Source organism: Lepisosteus oculatus, chromosome 14, assembly GCF_040954835.1.
Source record: "Lepisosteus oculatus isolate fLepOcu1 chromosome 14, fLepOcu1.hap2, whole genome shotgun sequence".
Classification (NCBI taxonomy): Eukaryota; Metazoa; Chordata; class Actinopteri; order Semionotiformes; family Lepisosteidae; genus Lepisosteus; species Lepisosteus oculatus.
The window spans coordinates 55,689,662-55,713,379 of record NC_090709.1 but is presented as its reverse complement, the minus strand read 5'-3'; the positions used below and the strand labels follow the sequence as shown (position 1 = coordinate 55,713,379).

Below are 23,718 nucleotides of genomic sequence, written 5' to 3'. Positions count from 1 at the left end.
AGAAAAATATTTAAGAACTGTTCGAATTTGAGAAAAATACACCGAGCGTCTCTGTGTTTCGCTCCCATGCGCATGAAATAAAAACTTTAAATAAATACGGAAATAAAAACGGAAACGCGGAAAAAGCTTGCGGATTGCTAAAGCAGGTAAGCTACACTATTTTTGAAGAACCTTATTTACCGTTGGCAAAAGAGCTGACACGTATTATGTGTGGAAAAAAAGCTGCTAAACAGCTCGACCTGCTGCCCCCCTCCCCCTGAAAGACACAGTCATTCTAAGAATTATTGAAATGAAGGATTATATCAAACGTACACTGATAGAGCGCGTTAAGATGAGCAGATGTTTTTCACTGCAATTAGATGAGTCTGTAGTTGATTTGGCCAATTTGCTCGTTTACGTTAGATACGAGTTTGAGGGTATGTCCCATGAAGACTTTCTGTTCTGTAAACCGCTACCAACAGGAACTACAGGAGAGCACATATTTCAGCTTCTGAATGAATTTATCGAAGAGAATGACCTCGACTTGATAAAATGCGTCTGAGTTTGTACAGACGGTGCTAGAGCAATGACAAGCCGACATAACGGTGCAGTTGCACGAATTAGAGAGGTTGCTCCAGAAATTAATGTACGCATTATAACATCCACCGCGAGACCTTTGCCGTCAAGAAAATGCCTGACGATTTAATATCTGTTAGACTCTGTTGTGAATTGTATCAAGGCTTGAAAAATTAATTCACATCTCCTTTGCTCAACTAAATAGGCTCACTCCTCTCACTGAAATGGTGCTTTTTTATTAGTTGTTGTTAATGTTTTTTTTTCTGTAAAATACTTTGAGAAGCCACCTTTAAAGGCGCTATATCAAATAAAGTTCATTATTATAATATTTATTATATGTATGTGTGAGTATGTGCACGTACACTCATGTTGGTCATTGAGAATTTCTGGGGTTCCTATGAGATGATGACTTGTAGGTGGTACTTGGATGCTTTGGTTGGATTAGGGATGGTACTTGGTCCAAAAAGTTTGAGAACCACTGCTGTAGATACTTTATTGATCCCATGAGGGAAATTAATAAAGCTTATCCAGCTGGCTTTTATGTTTCACACTAAATTGCGATCTTGAAACCAAAATAATTAGAAATATGGAACACAACCATTGTTCTCCAAGAAGGAAAGCTGTTTAACACTGACGTCACTCCTTTTTATTTAACCCAGATTGTGAAGACAACTCCACCCTATCAAAGGAAAATGTTGCACAAAAGTTGGAAAGGACACTCTGAATCCATCTGTACTCTATATTTGATTTCCGCGATCCGTTCAAGGCTGCTTGGTGCTTCGCAAGCAAGTCATGTTCAGGGAAGAAACTCAGCTTAGAGAACTACTGGTGCATTTTCACTCATTGAATTTGATCTTTGTACTCTCTTTTCATTCTCAGCTATAATATTTCAAAATTACAGTTTGGATTTGTTGGAAAACTTCACAGGCATTATTAAGTTAGGACTGTACAATTGTATTTTAATATCTTGGTATATTAACCTTCATTTTAATATGGATGTAACCATAAATGTTGTACTTTTGTCGTACATTTTAACTGAGGACGCACGACGACTATTATACCTTGTGATACATGCAAGACATCTGTAAACGAAGATGTAATTAGTCAAATTGGCAATTAACAGAAAACCACAATTGTATAATATTATTTCTCTATGTCGATGATCAGTTGAAGGATTTGAAGAAACTATATATTATTCCTCGATATCGATGATCAGTTGAAGGATTTGAAGAAACAGCAGCGATAGCAGGTGATTTTGGTTTTGAACCCATCTTTACACCTCAATAATCCATTTGTCCTCGAAAAAAGAAAAGACAGGCATGTTTTGAGTCTCATAATGATCATCTTCTCGATCCAAAGAAACATATAAATTTGATTCCTTCCGTAGTATTTTGGATTTTCTTACGAAGATCTCACGAAGTATTGCCAGGATCTATATTTAGCGTTCGGTAGTGATAACACTGCTGATATTGATTGAGTAGAAATCTATGATGTATTGACAACTTTATCTGAAGCGAGAAGTCCTAGAACGCTGTCTATGAAGTGTTAGGATTCATACCAAGATATGCTTTTTGTTTTCAACCCAAAATGCTGCTATTGCATTAATCATTATATGAACTATACCCGTTTTGGTAGCTTCTCTGCATGATTTTTCAAAACTGAAACTAATTACAAAATTATTTAAGATCAACCATGACAAAAAATTATAAATCAGGACTAATATTAATATCAACTGATGTTACTACAGAAAAAAAGATTTAACTGAAATATTAATAAGACTATTTGTGATTATGTCACTTCTCTGCTTCAGCAAGGTCAATATAAGACTCTGAAAGTAGTAAAGCAAAACTGAACTCAAAATCATATTAGGAATTCTGAGTGATATCTCCATACAGGTAATCCAACAGAACATTGAAATATTTGAATATCATCTCTCTGTATATTGCGCTGCTTTTAACCTAGAGTAAAACTATTGGATTGAAGGAATGCTAACCGCTGGGTTGAAATGTATAGTTGTTATTTGGAGAAATCTGTAAACTCGTGATCTTATATGTTTTAAAAGACAGCACAGGAAAAAACAGTGCTGATTATTTTCCGGAGACGGAGCACTGATGACCTATCCGAGCTTATCGATAAAACCCACCCAGTGGATACTCTAGCAGAACGTCAAAGAACATTCACCTTTGTATCCAAAGAAACCACAGGAACAACATCAGGTAGCACAATCAATTCCCCTTTTAAATCTTTCCTGTAAGGTATGCTATGTGAATTCATGAAGTTAATCCTCTGATCTCTTTTGAGCACGAACAAAGTATTTCTGATGGAGCGCTCTGTTCAAAGATAAGCTATTACCCCTGCCAACGATTCGGCGTGAAGAATTAAAAGTTTCACAGACAAAAGCAGCTCACCACCACAGCCAATATTAAATTTACTTGCTGGTACACTATCATGTGCACTGCCTCAAAAGTGATCTCGGCAGATGTTGTTCCCTACATAAAGCTGAACGTGCCAAAAATAATTTTTGTTGAGAAAACAAAATATTTTTTCTGCCTTGATGTTAAGCCTGTCTTTTAGAAAGTCTATCTCTAAACACCTCCCGCAGCCTAACAAAAAGTGGTTTTACTGATCGTATTGCAGGTCTTAAAACACTAACATTTGGCAGCGGTGGGATTCGAACCCACGCCCCCAGAGAGACTGGAGCCTAAATCCAGCGCCTTAGCCTGCTCGGCCACGCTACCTTCCTCCATGCCCATCTTCCTCACATTCCTGGCTTGGAAAATGCCGGGGGCTTCAGCTCTTGTCGTCGGATCTAATGATATCATGACATGTGGATGTGACTGCACCTTCATCTTCCGAGATGCTTTCAATAGGACAAACGCTACTTTCACCGGCACAAACATAGCAATAACGAAAGAGGTGGGTTTCATCCTTTGTGCTGTTTGTAGGGGCGCAACTCTACGTCGATCTACTGACTTGAAGAGCAAAAATCAAAATCCTCTGCTATTACTGTTGCTTTTTTCATAGTTTCTTTAAATCCTTCATTTGAACATAGATTTTGAAGGATATTGATGATAATACCACTTAAATTGTGGTTTTCTTGTGATCGCCAATTTTTTTCAAATACCAGCCTTTTTTACAGTTCCTTGCGTGTTTCACAAGGTATAATAGTCCCCCTCACATCCTCAGCTAACATATTTTAAAATTACAATAGATTAAGCATGCATGTTTACATTTATATTAAAATTAAAGTAAATATACCAGAATACATACAGTGCTAACCCAATAATTCTTGTCAGGTTCTCCAACAAATCTGCGTTGTTATTTTAACATGTTTCAGCTGAGGGTGCAACAGGAGTATAAATGAATTTTCCCGCCAGCCGTTCAAAGACCAAATTCCATGAGTGAACATTATTTTCTCAGAAGTTGCCGGTATTGGACTTTGCCGGTGGTAATGAATTATATCCACAACTGTTGTAGTAGTTCCTTCTTGAAATTCGACACGTGCAAAGCACTCGTAATATCATAGGTGTTAAAGTTCGCTGAGTCTATTCGAGTCATGGTGTGTATCCCTGCCTATCATTGGGAGACGGGTAGCTTTTTTACACTCAGATTCCAATTTTCAATGCTTTGTGTGAGAGCTTACATAACTTTCATTTTCTCACATTTTCTGACGACTGTTCCAAAGGGGGACCCTGTCAATTCCGAATACTTTTCAAAAATCTGCCTGCATGTTTGATTATTGTCATTTCATTTCGAAAAAGTTCAATATTGATTATAACTAAAGAAAATAATGATCACGAACAAAAAAGGGATAAAGATGCGAGTCGATCTTGAATCACAGCTGGGTGACACGGTCTTCTGTTCTGATATGGTTGTACGAGAAACAGGAGGAATCGCCAATCTCCTATAGAACATGAGTTGAATCAGGAGTGAGACATTTCGTATACTCGTGCATATGTCAACGCCTGACCTACATCGTAAAACTAACATTAAGTTGTCAGAGACATTCATTTATATACAAACAAGAGACAGACCAAGTAATAATTCTACATTAGTTCAGGTGGGTAAACCTGAACTAACTAACTAATAAGCCTATTAATAATTCTACATTAACGTGTCCTACACTGATCAGACTGATTGACATGGTCTGATTCAGAGCCTGTGCAGTTCGTGCTAATTACAACAAGGACAGTTCTGAACCCTCATCACCAAACTGAGCACAAGTTCAGCTGTTCTCCAGTTTTGTTACGCATGGTTTTTCATTGCAATTGAGTTCAGAGCTGGAGCTGAACTCCAGACAGTACAGTGTTTTGGGTAAGTTGTCGAAATTCGCATGAGGCTGCAGACAACTTACCTAAAGTGTGTTCTATAGCTTTCAGGTGGAGTTCATTTATATAAAAGAATGTAAGTGGTATAAACGAAACAAGCCAGACGGCAGTCCAACCTACAGTATAATTTTCTGATGGAAGTCCTGACGTGTTATTCATTACGCCACTGACCCTGCTATTGTAGTGCTAAAATAAAACACGTTTTCTACATTTATATCTGTTTAAAAATCACTATCTAAAAAAGACAAAGGGTTTGTGTGTCAAGCTAAAATTCCGCTTCATTTCGAATGCAAATAAAAACCATTTTGTTCCAAGAAATCATAAATTTGTCACATCCTTCATACTACTAATAAGTATACGAATAAATACTCGGAAGAAGCCGCTCAGGTATTAGAGAGATTTAAAATCGGATCGGAGGATTTAGAGTCCAGACTGCAAACCAACAGCTGACACAGGTCTTTTATAGAACCGTTTTGATTTCCTCTACTTTGTCCCCGTGACGTCATTGTCCTGCTCACAGCCGAGCCCGACACACGTCTGGTTTCTGTCGCTGGGCACATACCCTGCGGTCCATGCGGGTCCTGATACCCCAGTACAATGACGGGGACACTAAACTGTAAACAGGTGCCGTCCTTCGGCTGAGACGTAAAACCGAGGTCCTGTGATCATTCAGGAGAATGGTGGTGGTGGAAGGGAGTCCCCATTACCTGTAAAGCGCATTGAGTGGAGTATCCAGAACAGCGCTATATAAGTGTAAGCAATGATGATGATGATTATTATTATTATAATGTAAAATGCAATAAAAAAATCAAACTTTGATTCAAAATAGATTAATTTAAAAACTGATAAAGCTAATGCTTTTTTCAGGGCTATATCTACTTTTTTTTTTAAAAGCGAAGTCTGTCGCGATTGTGAAAGTTAGAGAATGTATTCCGGCGGGTGCTTTCATATCATGATCGTCAGTCTCGCCCGTAGCTGCGAGAAGGTTAAAAGCGCACAAGTGATCTGTAGACGATGTTCGGGGAAGAAATAATTCTGTTTTCAGCACAGGGAGTGAGAATGAGCTCAGCCCGGCTCCCAGCAGAATCCATTCTGGTTTGGTTACTGTTAGACTGTGCGTCTGAGGCTCTTTGGATCGCAACGTAAAAAAAAACAATTGCTCACATCGTGTGACTTTCACGACAGGAAGGAAAGATATCACTTTAAAAAATCAGAACTGAAGATTTGGATCCTGGGCCTCAACTTAAAAATAAACAGAGTTTAACGACAGGAAATTGATTCCAGTTGTCAGATCACGTATACGCATACCTTAGCTTTGTGCAACAACCTGAAACTTTCAGGTACCATAAATAATATTATTGCTAAACATATGCCATTCTAATCTGCAAGCGACCAGAATATAGAATACAAATTTTTGTATAAAAATGCATTAAGTCCTGTTCTACACCTGCATGCTTTGGAAGCGCTGGCCTACCTGTATCAAAATATCAGATTGTGTTTCTGCAACATTTCGCGCATAGTACGCCATTTTATCTAAAACAGTCACAACGAGGGCTTTACATGCAGTCTGGGGTATTTTCCCCTTTTATATTTTTGCCACTTTATATCGAACCTGTTATACTCCCAGAAGTGCACAGTAGCTTGTACTTAATAAAAATGTACAATTCACCGCTGGTATAAACAGATGTGTGCCGTCTTTGCCTTTGTAAGCATTTGTTTAAAAAATAAGTTCACAATACGATAAAAACACAGAAAGCACAAACTTTATAATACAAGGATACAAAATCAATACCAAATCATTATGCCAATTAAGTAACTATCCTTTGAAAACAGAGAACACCTTTATATCTACAAAAACTTGACATTTGTATGTATTTTTGAATTACAAAGCAGACAGTGTAGTCCCTTAATTCAAAGATCAGATCTTGGCCAAAACAAGACAATCAGACGTGGGCTGAATTCCGAACAGGAGCCTTTGCTTAGTCGATTATTGAGCTTTTGATCAATGTCTGAATAAAACAGAGTCGCTTTTTTAACTCTTTGATTAAATTACACGAAAAGCACCTTCCTTCGAGCCGGAATCGAACCAGCGACCTAAGGATTCCCTGTTGACTCCACTACAGTCCCCCACTCTACCAACTGAGCTATCGAAGAGATGCTGTAGCATTGCTCTCTGGCACATACTGCCCAATGAAGTAAAATGTGAAATGGGTGATTTAAATCCCACTTCGACATCAAGTTTCCAACTCGTTTCCTTAGTCTCATTTACCTTGAATTTAAGCCACGAACCAGGATTCTACTGTATAAACTTCCAGGGATATTACAAAATGTTTGATGGGGCATCAATCATTCCAGGCGGAAATTGATTCCTTTTTTTTCTCGAGGGATCATATTAAACATTTCATTAGTATCGAGAGGAGGATCACCATGAGACACAAAACAAACAGTTTCTTTCTGTCTTTATTAGAAAGTAGCGTTTGTGCTACATTAATAATATTTTCGTGGAAATAAAGAAGTTGTAAATTTTAAAAATTTATATTTGAATCGAAATGTGGTTTTGAGTTAAATATTAGCGTGTTCATGTAATTAGTTTGTGTTTGTCATTACTATATATTGCCATGTTACTAGAATTTGTAACTGAAGTTTACTAGTTGTGTTTTTTATGATGATTAGACATTTGAATACAATATTGTATATAATGTATAATTTGAACTACATATTGTTCAGGTGTGAATAATTGTATATTTTAAGAATACATTTCTAAAACAAATCATTGGCTTTATTTACTAGTTTCTACACCTATAAAAATCTTTCTTTTATGTATAATAGACATCAAAGAAAGATGTCTATTATACATCAAAGATGAGCAGTGTGTGTCGTGTTCACAGCTAATAACTAGAAGATGTCTGGAAGAGGCAATGGCGGAAAGGGACTCGGGAAAGGAGGTGCTAAGCGTCACCGTAAGGTTCTCCGCGACAACATCCAGGGAATCACCAAGCCCGCAATCCGCCGCCTGGCTCGCCGTGGGGGAGTGAAGCGGATCTCCAGGCTGAACTACGAGGAGACCCGCGGGGTGCTGAAGGTGTTCCTGGAGAACGTCACCTACACCGAGCACGCCAAGCGGAAGACCGTCACTGCCATGGACGTGGTGTACGCGCTGAAGCGCCAGGGCTGCACCCTGTACGGCTTCGGAGGCTAAACAGGAGCGGAGCTTCACTACCGGACCCTGACGTATAAACCCAAGTGACCCAGTGACATTTGTCACTGCTGAGGTTGCTTTATGGGTCTATTTTCTATACTGTGCTGATCAATTGGAAATCAAATGGCAAAAAAGACCCGTTCCCGCACCTAAGGTCAAATATTAGGAATCAAAACTGCTTGAGTGTATGGAAGCACACAGCTTTATCAAGATTTCCAAGTGCAAGATCTTTTTATTCATAAAAGACCCTATTTATGTTGTATGAGAAATATTAATATTAATACAGAATCCTTTTTCACCAAATAAATGGGGTTCCTGACTTCAGAAAGCCTTCTAGACAAATACTAAAAGAGCAAAAATTCAATTTGGTAAATGAAATGAAAACACATACCCTACCAAACCTTGAGTACAGGCCATTCAGGATGATAATACAAAACCATTTATAATTCAACAAATAAAACCTGTCAACTGGTAATCACCACTTATCATAAAAAAATAAGTAGCAATACACAGTAGGGGACTCTTGGGTGCAAGTTAAATCCATGCAAGAAGGGGTTTAGTGTTATATTTCCAAATCAGATATGCAAATGAGAGATCTGGCCCAGCCAATCTCAAAGCTCCCATGGTATGGAATGGAGCTGCTCCCCTCTTCTAGTTATTCACACTGGAGTTAGGTTACATATTAGCACAATTCATCTAACAGTTGAAAAGTATGAGGCCCCGGATCCAAATCTTCAGTTCTGATTTTTTTAAGTGATATCTTTCCTTCCTGTCGTGGAAGTCACACGATGTGAGCAATTGTTTTTTTTACGTTACGATCCAAAGAGCCTCAGACTCACTGTAACCAAACCAGGATGGATTCTGCTGGGAGCCGGACTGAGCTCATTCTCACTCCCTGTGCTGAAAACAGAATTAGCTCTTCCCCGAACAGAATTAGCTCTTCCCCGAACATCGTCTACAGCTGCTGGATTGTGCTCTGCATCTTACTGCTCCGGCAGTTACTTTGACGAAAGACAAATCACTTGTGCGCTTTTAACCTTCTCGCAGCTACGGGCGAGACTGACGCTCACACCGGGGTAAAGTTAGCTCGAAGTTCGAAAACGATTTTGGCACGCCTGTAGCGCTTTCACGAAATCTCTTAGAGTTACAAAAACACTTGCTTTGTGTATAAAATACATTGTGGATGCTTTCTCATCCTTTACTTTTTCGTTTTTATGACATTTTTTTGACCAAGCACGAATATGCTTTTGTCCATATCTCCGCAATGGAAGCACAGAACGCCTTCAAACCAAAAGCATTTTAAAGACCACGACTTGTGGATATTTCCACAGCCTTTACATCAATCTATCGGTGAGCTAATTATCTTTTTTTAAACCTCCGGTTTTTCATCGATGCATAATTACGCACGAACTGGAACCCGGGGGACCGCTGTGTGCACACATTCACAAAGCAAGAAATACTGTTCAATACGGCTTCATGCGAAAAACCCGTATATGACCATAGGAAGCAGAACAGCGCGGCCTCCAATTACCCAGACTGTAAGCACGGGAATAAAGCTTTGTTTGATTTCTGAAACCCTTCCTTTACGTCCTGTTTTCATTCAGGTAAGGGTCAACTATATTCACAATACTACTGACAGCAGGAAGATTAAAATATTCTTTACTCAGCAGCTTATTAAAAACAGCTCCCATGATGTTCAAACCGATTTTTTACACAGAACACTGACACAGCTTTGTGTTCTGAATCTCTTTTTCTCTTGCTTTTATTTAATGTGGCACAATGCACTGGTTCACAAACCAATAGCATTTAAACCACAGCACCCACAATGCTGAAGGTAAGTGTTTTGCACACTAAGCAGGTCATCTGACTATTCCCAGCTTTGTTTTGGGTTATGGAACCTTTATTTTTTTATGATTTTCTGAAGATAACACTACAGGTGGGATGGGTGGGTTGTCTTCATGGCTCAATAGCATTTCAAATACAGCACCCACACTGCTGAAACCAAGTGTTTTACACACCAGACAGACCCCCGAACCTCATACAACCTTACTGTGGCTGTGGCCCCTTTATTTTGTAATGAGTTTCTGAAGGTAACACTACAGGTAATACACTGGGACGGGTGGGTCGTCTTCATGGCTCAATAGCATTTCAAATACAACAGCCACACTGCTGAAACCAGGTGTTTTACACACCAGACAGCCCCCAGAACCTTATACAACCTTGCTGTGGTTGTGGCCCCTTTCTTTATTTTTTTATGAGTTTTTCAATATGGCACCATTAGACAGGCGGTACATGGGGATAGTACATCGTGCTCTTCACGAGTCAATAGCTCTTCAAGCACAACAGCCACAGTGCTGCAACCAGGTGTCTTACACACCAGACAGCTCCCCTAACTTTATACAACCTCGCTTTGAGTTGTTTAACATTTCTTTCAAATCACTTGGGTTCATCAATCATTTGATCATTTTTCAGCGTGGAATAAACCTATTACTTGTTCCTTGGAGATTACCATCTGCTGATAAGATATGATCGCTATATTGACCATATACAATTTCTTGCATAAGGAATTCATATTTTGCATACACCGATCCCCCCGGAGTCCCAAGTGATTCTGGTTTTGGAAAGCTAAAGGACAATGAGCTTCACGATACCAGGGGGACAGTGGGTGGTCAAGTCTCCCCTAAACAATGGATCTTGTCAGATTATGATGTCAGTGCATTTAATAAATGTTGTTGAACTCTCTTTAGCCCAAATACAGAGGAGCCCAGACCCAGAATGTTACACATACTGACAGAGAGTGATCTCATTATGTGTGTTTGGATTTTAACAACTATTTTTATTGTTTGCTAGAACCAAAACAATCTATGTTAGACATTTTCATCTTCAGCCAAAAATACAAACCTGTGTACGTAGTGTGGTGCAGGTTCTTGTCCCATCCTGCTCTTGGTCCAGGTTGGAGGGTTGCACCGATTCTGAATCTTGTTAGCTGGTATGGATGGGTTTGGGGGTGTTGATACCAGAGTGGTCCAGGAGGGGGATTCAGGTGTCTCGGGGGCATTCTTGTTTTTCTATGAGTTCAGGTTGATTCTGTTGGTTCTGTCATGAATCTCCCTCACGCAGGCAAGCGCTCCCGCATTCCCTCGAGCTCTCCCCATACCAAACGTGCACATGTCAATCAGTCCTCTACTTAAACCCTCATCTGTCCCCCGGTCATTGCTCACTATTGAGATTCTCTCCCGGAGCTTACCTACTAACTACGCTTTTGCCTTACTATGACTTCTCCCCTGGACCTCGACCCCGCTTTTCCGACAACTGCTTTAGCCACTCGATTTTGTACCTTCGCCTGTTTTACGCTTTCTCGGATCCTGACCCCAGCCTGTCTCTTCATTTACGCCTCTGCCTACCGACGCAACTTCTACGCCTTCCCGGACTCGGGCCCCTGCATGTTTACTCCGACTACGACTGCGTCTCGCGTCAACCCTACCAAGGGCACCGCATTGGATCCCTATCCCTAAGCTATTGAAGAGCACCCCCACACCCCCCACCCGTCTCGGTGGAAGTTGCCATGTTCAAAAAATCCTAAAAAGATAATTAAAGTTGCACACAACAAAGCATGACTGTGAAAGGTCAGGAGGCCTGCCTAGTGAGCACAACACTTGATTACAGTCAAAAAAAACATTAAAAAATAAAGAAATGTTCCACAACTCAAAGCGAGGTTGTATAAGGTTAGGGGAAATGTCTGGTGTAAAACACCTGGTTGCAGCACTGTGGCTGTTGTGCTTGAAGAGCTATTGACTCATGAATAGCACCCCCCAATCCCCATGTACCGCCTGTCTAATGGTGCCATATTGAAAAACTAAAATTCTTATTAAAAAAATAAAGAAAGGGGCCACAACCACAGAAAGGTTGTATAAGGTTAGGGGACCTGTGTGGTGTGTAAAACACTTGGTTTCAGCAGTGTGGTTGTTGTATTTGAAATGCTATTGAGCCATGAAGACTACCCACCTATCGCACTGTGTTACCTGTAGTGTTATCTTCAGAAAATCATAAAAATATAAAGAAAGGGGCCACAGCCACAGCAAGGTTGTACGAGGTTCTGGGGCCTGTCTGGTGTGTAAAACACTTGGTTTCAGCAGTGTGGGTGCTGTATTTGAAAAGCTATTGAGCCATGAAGATGACCCACCTGTCCCAGTGTATTACCTGTAGTGTTATCTTCAGAAACTCATTACAAAATAAAGAAAGGAGCCACAGCCACAGTAAGGTTGTACGAGGTTCTGGGGCCTGTCTGGTGTGTAAAACACTTGGTTTCAGCAGTGTGGGTGCTGTATTTGAAATGCTATTGAGCCATGAAGATGACCCACCTGTCCCAGTGTATTACCTGTAGTGTTATCATCAAAAAATCATAAAAAATTAAAGAAAGGGGCCACAGCCACAGCAAGGTTGTACGAGGTCCGGGGGCCTGTCTGGTGTGTAAAACACTTGGTTTCAGCAGTGTGGGTGCTGTATTTGAAATGCTGTTGAGCCATGAAGACGACCCACCTATCCCAGTGTATTACCTGTAGTGTTATCTTCAAAAAATCATAAAAAATTAAAGAAAGGGGCCACAGCCACAGCAAGGTTATATAAAGTTAGGGGGCCTGTCTGGTGTGTAAAACACTTGGTTTCAACAGTGTGGGTGCTGTATTTGAAATGCTATTGAGCCATGAAGATGACCCACCTGTCCCAGTGTATTACCTGTAGTGTTATCTTCAGAAACTTATTACAAAATAAAGAAAGGAGCCACAGCCACAGTAAGGTTGTACGAGGTTCTGGGGCCTGTCTGGTGTGTAAAACACTTGGTTTCAGCAGTGTGGGTGCTGTATTTGAAATGCTATTGAGCCATGAAGACGACCCACCTATCCCAGTGTATTACCTGTAGTGTTATCATCAAAAAATCATAAAAAATTAAAGAAAGGGGCCACAGCCACAGCAAGGTTGTACGAGGTCCGGGGGCCTGTCTGGTGTGTAAAACACTTGGTTTCAGCAGTGTGGGTGCTGTATTTGAAATGCTATTGAGCCATGAAGACGACCCACCTATCCCAGTGTATTACCTGTAGTGTTATCTTCAAAAAATCATAAAAAATTAAAGAAAGGGGCCACAGCCACAGCAAGGTTGTACGAGGTTCTGGGGCCTGTCTGGTGTGTAAAACACTTGGTTTCAGCAGTGTGGGTGCTGTATTTGAAATGCTATTGAGCCATGAAGATGACCCACCTGTCCCAGTGTATTACCTGTAGTGTTATCTTCAGAAACTCATTACAAAATAAAGAAAGGAGCCACAGCCACAGTAAGGTTGTACGAGGTTCTGGGGCCTGTCTGGTGTGTAAAACACTTGGTTTCAGCACTGTGGGTGCTGTATTTGAAATGCTATTGAGCCATGAAGACGACCCACCTATCCCAGTGTATTACCTGTAGTGTTATCTTAAAAAAATCATAAAAAATTAAAGAAAGGGGCCACAGCCACAGCAAGGTTATATAAAGTTAGGGGGCCTGTCTGGTGTGTAAAACACTTGGTTTCAACAGTGTGGGTGCTGTATTTGAAATGCTATTGAGCCATGAAGATGACCCACCTATCCCAGTGTATTACCTGTAGTGTTATCTTCAGAAAATCCTAAAAAATATAAAGAAAGGTTCCACAACCCAAAACAAAGCTGGGAAAAGTCAGAGGACCTGCTTAGTGTGCAAAACACTTGCTGCATTGTGGGTGCTGTGGTTTAAATGGTATTGGTTTGTGAACAGAATACCCCTATCCCAGTGCATTGTGCCATATTAAATAAAAGCATGAGAAAAAGAGATTCAGAATGCAAAGCTGTGTCAGTGTTCTGTGTAAGCAATCGGTTTGAACATCATGGGAGCTGTTTTTAATAAGCTGCTGAGAAAAGAATATTTTAATCTTCTTGCTGTCAGTAGTATTGAGAATATAGTTGACCCTTACCTGAATGAAAACAGGGCGTAAAGGAAGGGTTTCAGAAATCAAACAAAGCTTTATTCCCGTGCTTACAGTCTGGGTAATGGGAGACTGCGCTGTTCTGCTTCCTATGGTCATATACAGGTTTTTCGCATGAAGCCGTATTGAACAGTATTTCTCGCGTTGTGAACGTGTGCACACAGCGGTCCCCCGGGTTCCAGTTCGTGCGTAATTACGCATCGATGAAAAACTGGAGGTTTAAAAAAAGATAATCAGCTCACTGATAGTTTGATAAAAAGGCTGTGGAAATATCCACAAGTCGTGGTCTTTAAAATGCATTTAGTTTGACGGCGTTCTGTGCTTCCATTGCGAAGATATGGACAAAAGAATATTCGTGCATGGTCAAAAAAATGTCATAAAATCGAAAAAGTAAAGGCTGAGAAAGCATCCACAATGTATTTTATACACAAAGCAAGTGTTTTTGTAACTCTAAGAGATTTCGTGAAAGCGCTACAGGCGTGCCAAAATCGTTTTCGAACTTCGAGCTAACTTTACCCCGGTCTTTTTTTCAGCATGGAATAAACCTATTACCTATTCTTATACAGCCTCTTGGACACACCGCTCTGAGACATCTGAGGTCGATGTGCGCTGAGCCTGGTCGCCGAGCAAAATCATGCCCAAGGGGGGAGGCTCTTGTGACGAGGTGGCCGAGTGGTTAAGGCGATGGTTTGCACGCGTGGGTTCGAATCCCATTCTCGTCAGTTTATGTTTTTGACTTGTGATCCGTTTCTAAGTCAGACTTGCTTTCTTTAGCTACTGTAGTAGAGCAGTAATATTTCTAGCGTTGGCTGAACATGGCTTACAGCAGTAGCTGACAGATATAGTCTCTTAATATTTAGGTTAAATTTATGCTTTGTACTGCTTTCACCTGATATTAATAGTAGTCCTGATGAACGATTTAGGGACATGGCGCATCTTGAAAATGTTCTTGTTAATTTCAGTTTGGAAAAGATGCACTCACCAGAAGCAGAAACTGGTCGTATCTGCAAAATGCGCAATGCAATAGCAATGTCTTGCTATGAGTCCTTACCTGTTACAGGAGGCGTTGTAGGACTTTTTTAGTTCAGAAAAAGCTATCAATTCATCTTACATTTCTACTCCATCAATATTAGCAATGCTATCTTTACTAAGCTCTAAATATAGCTCTAAATAAATGCAGATTTTAAAATACATTTTAAAATAAATGCTATTCCATATGTTGTAACTTTGTGGTATTTAGAAATTGTATCTGAGGATGCAAGGGAAAGTATTATACAACTGTGAAAGAGGCTTGTATTTTAATACAATTTTCGATCAAAAGAAAACCAAAGTCCCTATGATATTACCGTCAATATCTCTTGATATCAACGTTCAGTTGAAAGATTTGAAGAAACTCTCAAACAAGCAACTGCAGTAGCAGAGAGTTTTGATTTAAACCGATGCTTGCAGCTCAATACTCCATTCATCCTTGAAAGAAGCAAAGACAGGGATATTTTGAGTGTCTCCATGATCCTCTTCTCAATCCAAAAGAAAGGTTTTATATGATCCTGATCCCACTAGAAAAAGGGTCAATTTCAGCCTGCACTGATGTCCCTTCAAACGTTTTATAAGAACTCTGGACGTTTATACAGTGGAAGCCTGGTCCATTTCTTCTTCTGAACGAGACTATGGGAGTGAGTATTTTGACGTCGAACTGGGATTTAAATAGAGGAACACTACACTACATTGGGCTACACGTGTGACAAAGCGTTTGCTTTCCGACCTCTCGATAGCTCAATTGCTAGATCTTAAGACTATAGACAAAAACAGTGGGCATTTCTTATGTCCCTGGTCTGAATCCAGCTCGAAGGATGGTGTTTTCTTGTTCCTTAATCAAAAGGTGAAAATTGCGAATTTGTCTTTCACTTTGACGTTCACCCGAAAGCTCAGTATATAAAGAAGTAAAGGCTCCTGTTCTGGATCCTAATCCTAATCCTCACGTCTGATTGTTTTGCTTAGACCTTTAAAATGTACACTGTGGACTGTTTGCTCTTCCTAACACAATTAAAAAGCCGCCGACAAACTTATCGATCGGGAGTTTAGTTCAGTGATAGCGCGCACTTAAGACGCTCCCCAGTGGGCAAAAGACGTATAATATACGTCTATCAAACGTATACCTTAGACGTCTAAATGTGGTCTACAATTCGTCTAGAATGAAATTCTAATATACGTCTAAAGTTATACGTCAATTATACGTCTATGTTTAGACGTTCATTATACATAAATGGTTGGAGTTCTATTATACAGATAAATTTAGAGGACTATTATACATATATGGTTGGAGTTCCGGATAACTTTAGAGGTCTATTATACGGATAACTTTAGAGGACTATTATACGTATATGGTTAGAGGTCTATTATACGTATAACTTTAGACGTCTATTATACGTATATGGTTAGAGGTCTATTATACGGATAACTTTAGACGTCTATTATACGTATATGGTTAGAGGTCTATTATACGTATAACTTTAGACGTCTATTATACGTATATGGTTAGAGGTCTATTATACGGATAACATTAGAGGTCTAATATACATCAAAGATAGATTTTATAGGTGTAGAAACAAGTAAACCAAGCCAATGATTAGGTTTAGAAATTTATTCTGAAAATACACATTCACACCTGAAACATACGTATTTCAAATTATACATTGTATACAATCAATCAACAATCAACATATGGGCAATAATCATAAAAAACACAACTAGTCTTAAACTTCAGCTACAAATTCTGGTAACATGGCAATATACAGTATAGTAATGACAAACACAAACTAATTACATTAACACACTAACTCAAAACCACAGTTTGATTCAAATATACATTTTAAAATGTACAACTTCTATATTTCCAAGAAAAAAAATATTACAATGGAAGTTAAGACGATTTTTGTCCACTATTTGCAAACCCTGTCTAATTGTCCTAACAGTTAGAACCAAAAACCTATTATTTTCAGAGTCCAGATCTCCTGGCCCCCTGCCTTGCATATGCATTCTTCAAGTAACACATTGCGTGCTCCTTTATTTCTTTTTCTGTTGATGTAGGGTGGGACTTCAGCACCGCAGCTAGGAGAAAATTATATAATATTACTTCCCAAATAAATGATGATTAATATCTTCTTTAGTATAATCTAAAAAATGAACGGTTTACTAAGCTCAAAGCTGAAATAAATGTATAGAATTTGGCTTGCATCATAGCAGTTGAGCAATAAAGTCTGTCCTAATTACCCAAAGTTTGAAAGTACAACATAGAATAAGAATAAGAGAAACGGCAAAACGATTTTGTGTCATCTTCCCCATTCACACTATTTTATGTGCCATTAAGAACGCACATAATATTAAGAAAGATCTGTATGTATTCAGATAGTATTATTATTGTTCATACTTACTCGTCAAAAGAGGATTGCTGAGATATTTGCAGATATACTTCTACGTTTGAAAAACGTGTCCAAAATGGTGACCAACGAATACTAGCAATGCATTGTGGTATATAACCGGAAAATATGCTGGGTTCGATATTTTCACCGGGGTAAAGTTAGCTCGAAGTTCGAAAACGATTTTGGCACGCCTGTAGCGCTTTCACGAAACCTCTTAGAGTTGCGAGAATGCTTGTTTTGTGTATAAAATACATTGTGGATGCTTTCTCAGCCTTTACTTTGTCGTTTTTATGACATTTTTTTGACCAAGCACGAATATTCTTTTGTCCATATCTTCGCGATGGAAGCACAGAATGCTGTCAAACCAAATGCATTTTAAAGACCACGACTTGTGGATATTTCCACACCCTTTATATCAAACTATCAGTGAGCTAATTATCTTTTTTAAAACCTCCGGTTTTTCATCGATGCGTAATTACGCACGAACTGGAACCCGGGGGACCGCTGTGTGCACACGTTCACAACGCGAGAAATACTGTTCAATACGGCTTCGTGCGAAAAACCCGTATATGACCATAGGAAGCAGAACAGCGCGGTCTCCAATTACCCAGACTGTAAGCACGGGAATAAAGCTTTGTTTGATTTCTGAAACCCTTCCTTTACGTCCTGTTTTCATTCAGGTAAGGGTCAACTATATTCACAATACTACTGACAGCAGGAAGATAAAAATATTCTTTACTCAGCAGCTTATTAAAAACAGCTCCCATGATGTTCATACCGACTTTTTACACAGAACACTGACACAGCTTTGTGTTCTGAATCTCTTTTTCTCTTGCTTTTATTTAATGTGGCACAATGCACTGGGATAGGGGTATTCTGTTCACAAACCAATAGCATTTAAACCACAGCACCCACAATGCTGCAGGTAAGTGTTTTGCACACTAAGCAGGTCATCTGACTATTCCCAGCTTTGTTTTGGGTTTTGGAACCTTTATTTTTTTATGATTTTCTGAAGATAACACTACAGGTGGGATGGGTGGGTTGTCTTCATGGCTCAATAGCATTTCAAATACAGCACCCACACTGCTGAAACCAAGTGTTTTACACACCAGACAGGCCCCCGAACCTCATACAACCTTACTGTGGCTGTGGCCCCTGTCTTTATTTTGTAATGAGTTTCTGAAGATAACACTACAGGTAATACACTGGGACAGGTGGGTCGTCTTCATGGCTCAATAGCATTTCAAATACAGCACCCACTCTGCTGAAACCAAGTGTTTTACACACCAGACAGGCCCCCAAACCTCATACAACCTTACTGTAGCTGTGGCCCCTTTCTTTAATTTTTTATGATTTTCTGAAGATTACACTACAGGTAATACACTGGGACGGGTGGGTCGTCTTCATGGCTCAATAGCATTTCAAATACAGCACCCACTCTGCTGAAACTAAGTGGTTTACACACCAGACAGGCCCCCAAACCTCATACAACCTTACTGTGGCTGTGGCCCCTGTCTTTATTTTGTAATGAGTTTCTGAAGATAACACTACAGGTAATACACTGGGACAGGTGGGTCGTCTTCATGGCTCAATAGCATTTCAAATACAGCACCCACTCTGCTGAAACCAAGTGTTTTACACACCAGACAGGCCCCCAAACCTCATACAACCTTACTGTGGCTGTGGCCCCTGTCTTTATTTTGTAATGAGTTTCTGAAGATAACACTACAGGTAATACACTGGGACAGGTGGGTCGTCTTCATGGCTCAATAGCATTTCAAATACAGCACCCACTCTGCTGAAACCAAGTGTTTTACACACCAGACAGGCCCCCAAACCTCATACAACCTTACTGTGGCTGTGGCCCCTGTCTTTATTTTGTAATGAGTTTCTGAAGATAACACTACAGGTAATACACTGGGACAGGTGGGTCGTCTTCATGGCTCAATAGCATTTCAAATACAGCACCCACACTGCTGAAACCAGGTGTTTTACACACCAGACAGCCCCCAGAACCTTATACAACCTTGCTGTGGTTGTGGCCCCTTTCTTTATTTTTTTATGAGTTTTTCAATATGGCACCATTAGACAGGCGGTACATGGGGATAGTACATCGTGCTCTTCACGAGTCAATAGCTCTTCAAGCACAACAGCCACAGTGCTGCAACCAGGTGTTTTACACACCAGACAGCTCCCCTAACCTTATACAACCTCGCTTTGAGTTGTTTAACATTTCTTTCAAATCACTTGGGTTCATCAATCATTTGATCATTTGTCAGCGTGGAATAAACCTATTACTTGTTCCTTGGAGATTACCATCTGCTGATAAGATATGATCGCTATATTGACCATATACAATTTCTTGCATAAGGAATTCATATTTTGCATACACCGATCCCCCCGGAGTCCCAAGTGATTCTGGTTTTGGAAAGCTAAAGGACAATGAGCTTCACGATACCAGGGGGACAGTGGGTGGTCAAGTCTCCCCTAAACAATGGATCTTGTCAGATTATGATGTCAGTGCATTTAATAAATGTTGTTGAACTCTCTTTAGCCCAAATACAGAGGAGCCCAGACCCAGAATGTTACTGACAGAGAGTGATCTCATTATGTGTGTTTGGATTTTAACAACTATTTTTATTGTTTGCTAGAACCAAAACAATCTATGTTAGACATTTTCATCTTCAGCCAAAAATACAAACCTGTGTACGTAGTGTGGTGCAGGTTCTTGTCCCATCCTGCTCTTGGTCCAGGTTGGAGGGTTGCACCGATTCTGAATCTTGTTAGCTGGTATGGATGGGTTTGGGGGTGTTGATACCAGAGTGGTCCAGGAGGGGGATTCAGGTGTCTCGGGGGCATTCTTGTTTTTCTATGAGTTCAGGTTGATTCTGTTGGTTCTGTCATGAATCTCCCTCACGCAGGCAAGCGCTCCCGCATTCCCTCGAGCTCTCCCCATACCAAACGTGCACATGTCAATCAGTCCTCTACTTAAACCCTCATCTGTCCCCCGGTCATTGCTCACGATTGAGATTCTCTCCCGGAGCTTACCTACTAACTACGCTTTTGCCTTACTATGACTTCTCCCCTGGACCTCGACCCCGCTTTTCCGACAACTGCTTTAGCCACTCGATTTTGTACCTTCGCCTGTTTTACGCTTTCTCGGATCCTGACCCCAGCCTGTCTCTTCATTTACGCCTCTGCCTACCGACGCAACTTCTACGCCTTCCCGGACTCGGGCCCCTGCCTGTTTACTCCGACTACGCCTGCGTCTCGCGCCAACCCTACCAAGGGCACCGCATTGGATCCCTATCCTCAGCAGTCAGCCCCTGCGTGACAGGTTCTGAGTGTCTTGGTTACATCCGTTTGTGTGTATAGATGAAAAAGCTATTGAAGAGCACCCCCACACCCCCCACCCGTCTCGGTGGAAGTTGCCATGTTCAAAAAATCCTAAAAAGATAATTAAAGTTGCACACAACAAAGCATGACTGTGAAAGGTCAGGAGGCCTGCCTAGTGAGCACAACACTTGATTACAGTCAAAAAAAACATTAAAAAATAAAGAAATGTTCCACAACTCAAAGCGAGGTTGTATAAGGTTAGGGGAAATGTCTGGTGTAAAACACCTGGTTGCAGCACTGTGGCTGTTGTGCTTGAAGAGCTATTGACTCATGAATAGCACCCCCCAATCCCCATGTACCGCCTGTCTAATGGTGCCATATTGAAAAACTAAAATTCTTATTAAAAAAATAAATAAAGGGGCCACAACCACAGAAAGGTTGTATAAGGTTAGGGGACCTGTGTGGTGTGTAAAACACTTGGTTTCAGCAGTGTGGTTGTTGTATTTGAAATGCTATTGAGCCATGAAGATGACCCACCTGTCCCAGTGTATTACCTGTAGTGTTATCTTCAGAAACTCATTACAAAATAAAGAAAGGAGCCACAGCCACAGTAAGGTTGTACGAGGTTCTGGGGCCTGTCTGGTGTGTAAAACACTTGGTTTCATCATTGTGGGTGCTGTATTTGAAATGCTATTGAGCCATGAAGATGACCCACCTGTCCCAGTGTATTACCTGTAGTGTTATCTTCAGAAAATCATAAAAAATTAAAGAAAGGGGCCACAGCCACAGCAAGGTTGTACGAGGTCCGGGGGCATGTCTGGTGTGTAAAACACTTGGTTTCAGCAGAGTGGGTGCTGTATTTGAAATGCTATTGAGCCATGAAGATGACCCACCTGTCCCAGTGTATTACCTGTAGTGTTATCTTCAAAAAATCATAAAATATTAAAGAAAGGGGCCACAGCCACAGCAAGGTTATATAAAGTTAGGGGGCCTGTCTGGTGTGTAAAACACTTGGTTTCAACAGTGTGGGTGCTGTATTTGAAATGCTATTGAGCCATGAAGATGACCCACCTATCCCAGTGTATTACCTGTAGTGTTATCTTCAGAATATCATAAAAAATTAAAGAAAGGGGCCACAGCCACAGCAAGGTTGTACGAGGTCCGGGGGCCTGTCTGGTGTGTAAAACACTTGGTTTCAGCAGAGTGGGTGCTGTATTTGAAATGCTATTGAGCCATGAAGATGACCCACCTGTCCCAGTGTATTACCTGTAGTGTTATCTTCAAAAAATCATAAAAAATTAAAGAAAGGGGCCACAGCCACAGCAAGGTTATATAAAGTTAGGGGGCCTGTCTGGTGTGTAAAACACTTGGTTTCAACAGTGTGGGTGCTGTATTTGAAATGCTATTGAGCCATGAAGATGACCCACCTATCCCAGTGTATTACCTGTAGTGTTATCTTCAGAAAATCCTAAAAAATATAAAGAAAGGTTCCACAACCCAAAACAAAGCTGGGAAAAGTCAGAGGACCTGCTTAGTGTGCAAAACACTTGCTGCATTGTGGGTGCTGTGGTTTAAATGCTATTGGTTTGTGAACAGAATACCCCTATCCCAGTGCATTGTGCCATATTAAATAAAAGCATGAGAAAAAGAGATTCAGAATGCAAAGCTGTGTCAGTGTTCTGTGTAAAAAATCGGTTTGAACATCATGGGAGCTGTTTTTAATAAGCTGCTGAGAAAAGAATATTTTAATCTTCCTGCTGTCAGTAGTATTGAGAATATAGTTGACCCTTACCTGAATGAAAACAGGACGTAAAGGAAGGGTTTCAGAAATCAAACAAAGCTTTATTCCCGTGCTTACAGTCTGGGTAATGGGAGACTGCGCTGTTCTGCTTCCTATGGTCATATACGGGTTTTTCGCATGAAGCCGTATTGAACAGTATTTCTCGCGTTGTGAACGTGTGCACACAGCGGTCCCCCGGGTTCCAGTTCGTGCGTAATTACGCATCGATGAAAAACCGGAGGTTTAAAAAAAGATAATTAGCTCACTGATAGTTTGATGTAAAGGCTGTGGAAATATCCACAAGTCGTGGTCTTTAAAATGCATTTGGTTTGACGGCGTTCTGTGCTTCCATTGCGAAGATATGGACAAAAGAATATTCGTGCATGGTCAAAAAAATGTCATAAAATCGAAAAAGTAAAGGCTGAGAAAGCATCCACAATGTATTTTATACACAAAACAAGCATTCTCGCAACTCTAAGAGGTTTCGTGAAAGCGCTACAGGCGTGCCAAAATCGTTTTCGAACTTCGAGCTAACTTTACCCCGGTATATTTTCTCAACGTATGCGTTTATTAATGTTGTCGATATTATGGTTGAAATTTAACATTGATAATACATCGCGGCTATGTGCCCCCTGCTATGAGCTGATGTGCAATTTTAACGCATGCAGTTAGTAAGGATCGGTCACTGTTGTATGGTATTGTATATAATGACATTATGGAATAGGATGGGGACACATCACGGGGGGAGGGGGGAATGTCGCCCCTTCAGTTTTGGGCAAAAAGATTTACCTAACTTAATTTGCGCCCTAAAAAAATAGTTGTACTTTGTCAATGGTCAGACAACACTAAATGACACGAACAGTCACTCAGTCTGTTTGATGGGCAGGAGGGCTATCCGTCCAGGAACTGCACATATCAGTGTCGTTATTGAGTGTCAACATTACGATCCTGTTTGCTCAGGTGGACCGATTCCTTGCAGTAGTTTATCATTATACTTAAAATCGTTATATAACTAGGACTAGTTATAGCAGTCTGTGCTTTCTGTTGGTTTTACAACATTTTTTTCTTAACGATTCAGAACGTCCATGTAGCTGCAAAAATGAACGCTTATGGTACT

At 40.4% G+C, this 23,718-nt stretch overlaps 1 protein-coding gene and 3 non-coding genes across 4 annotated transcripts; 1 reads left to right on the top strand and 3 right to left on the bottom strand.

The window, feature by feature from the left end:
- Positions 1–3,211: 3,211 nt before the first annotated feature.
- trnal-uag (transfer RNA leucine (anticodon UAG)) lies at positions 3,212–3,293 on the bottom strand. Its single transcript has one exon. It is a non-coding gene; the product is annotated as a tRNA-Leu (tRNA).
- A 3,655-nt stretch (positions 3,294–6,948) lies between these two features.
- Positions 6,949–7,037, bottom strand: trnay-gua (transfer RNA tyrosine (anticodon GUA)). The gene is given in 2 exon segments: positions 6,949–6,985; positions 7,001–7,037. It is a non-coding gene; the product is annotated as a tRNA-Tyr (tRNA).
- Positions 7,038–7,775: 738 nt separating this feature from the next.
- Positions 7,776–8,082, top strand: LOC138242700 (histone H4-like). Its single transcript, XM_069198260.1, has one exon. It carries the CDS (start codon positions 7,786–7,788, stop codon positions 8,080–8,082), a length of 297 nt encoding a protein of 98 aa, XP_069054361.1. The 5' UTR covers positions 7,776–7,785.
- A 306-nt stretch (positions 8,083–8,388) lies between these two features.
- Positions 8,389–8,444, bottom strand: LOC138243865 (U7 small nuclear RNA). Its single transcript, XR_011192483.1, has one exon. It is a non-coding gene; the product is annotated as a U7 small nuclear RNA (small nuclear RNA).
- Between the last annotated feature and the right edge of the window lie 15,274 nt (positions 8,445–23,718).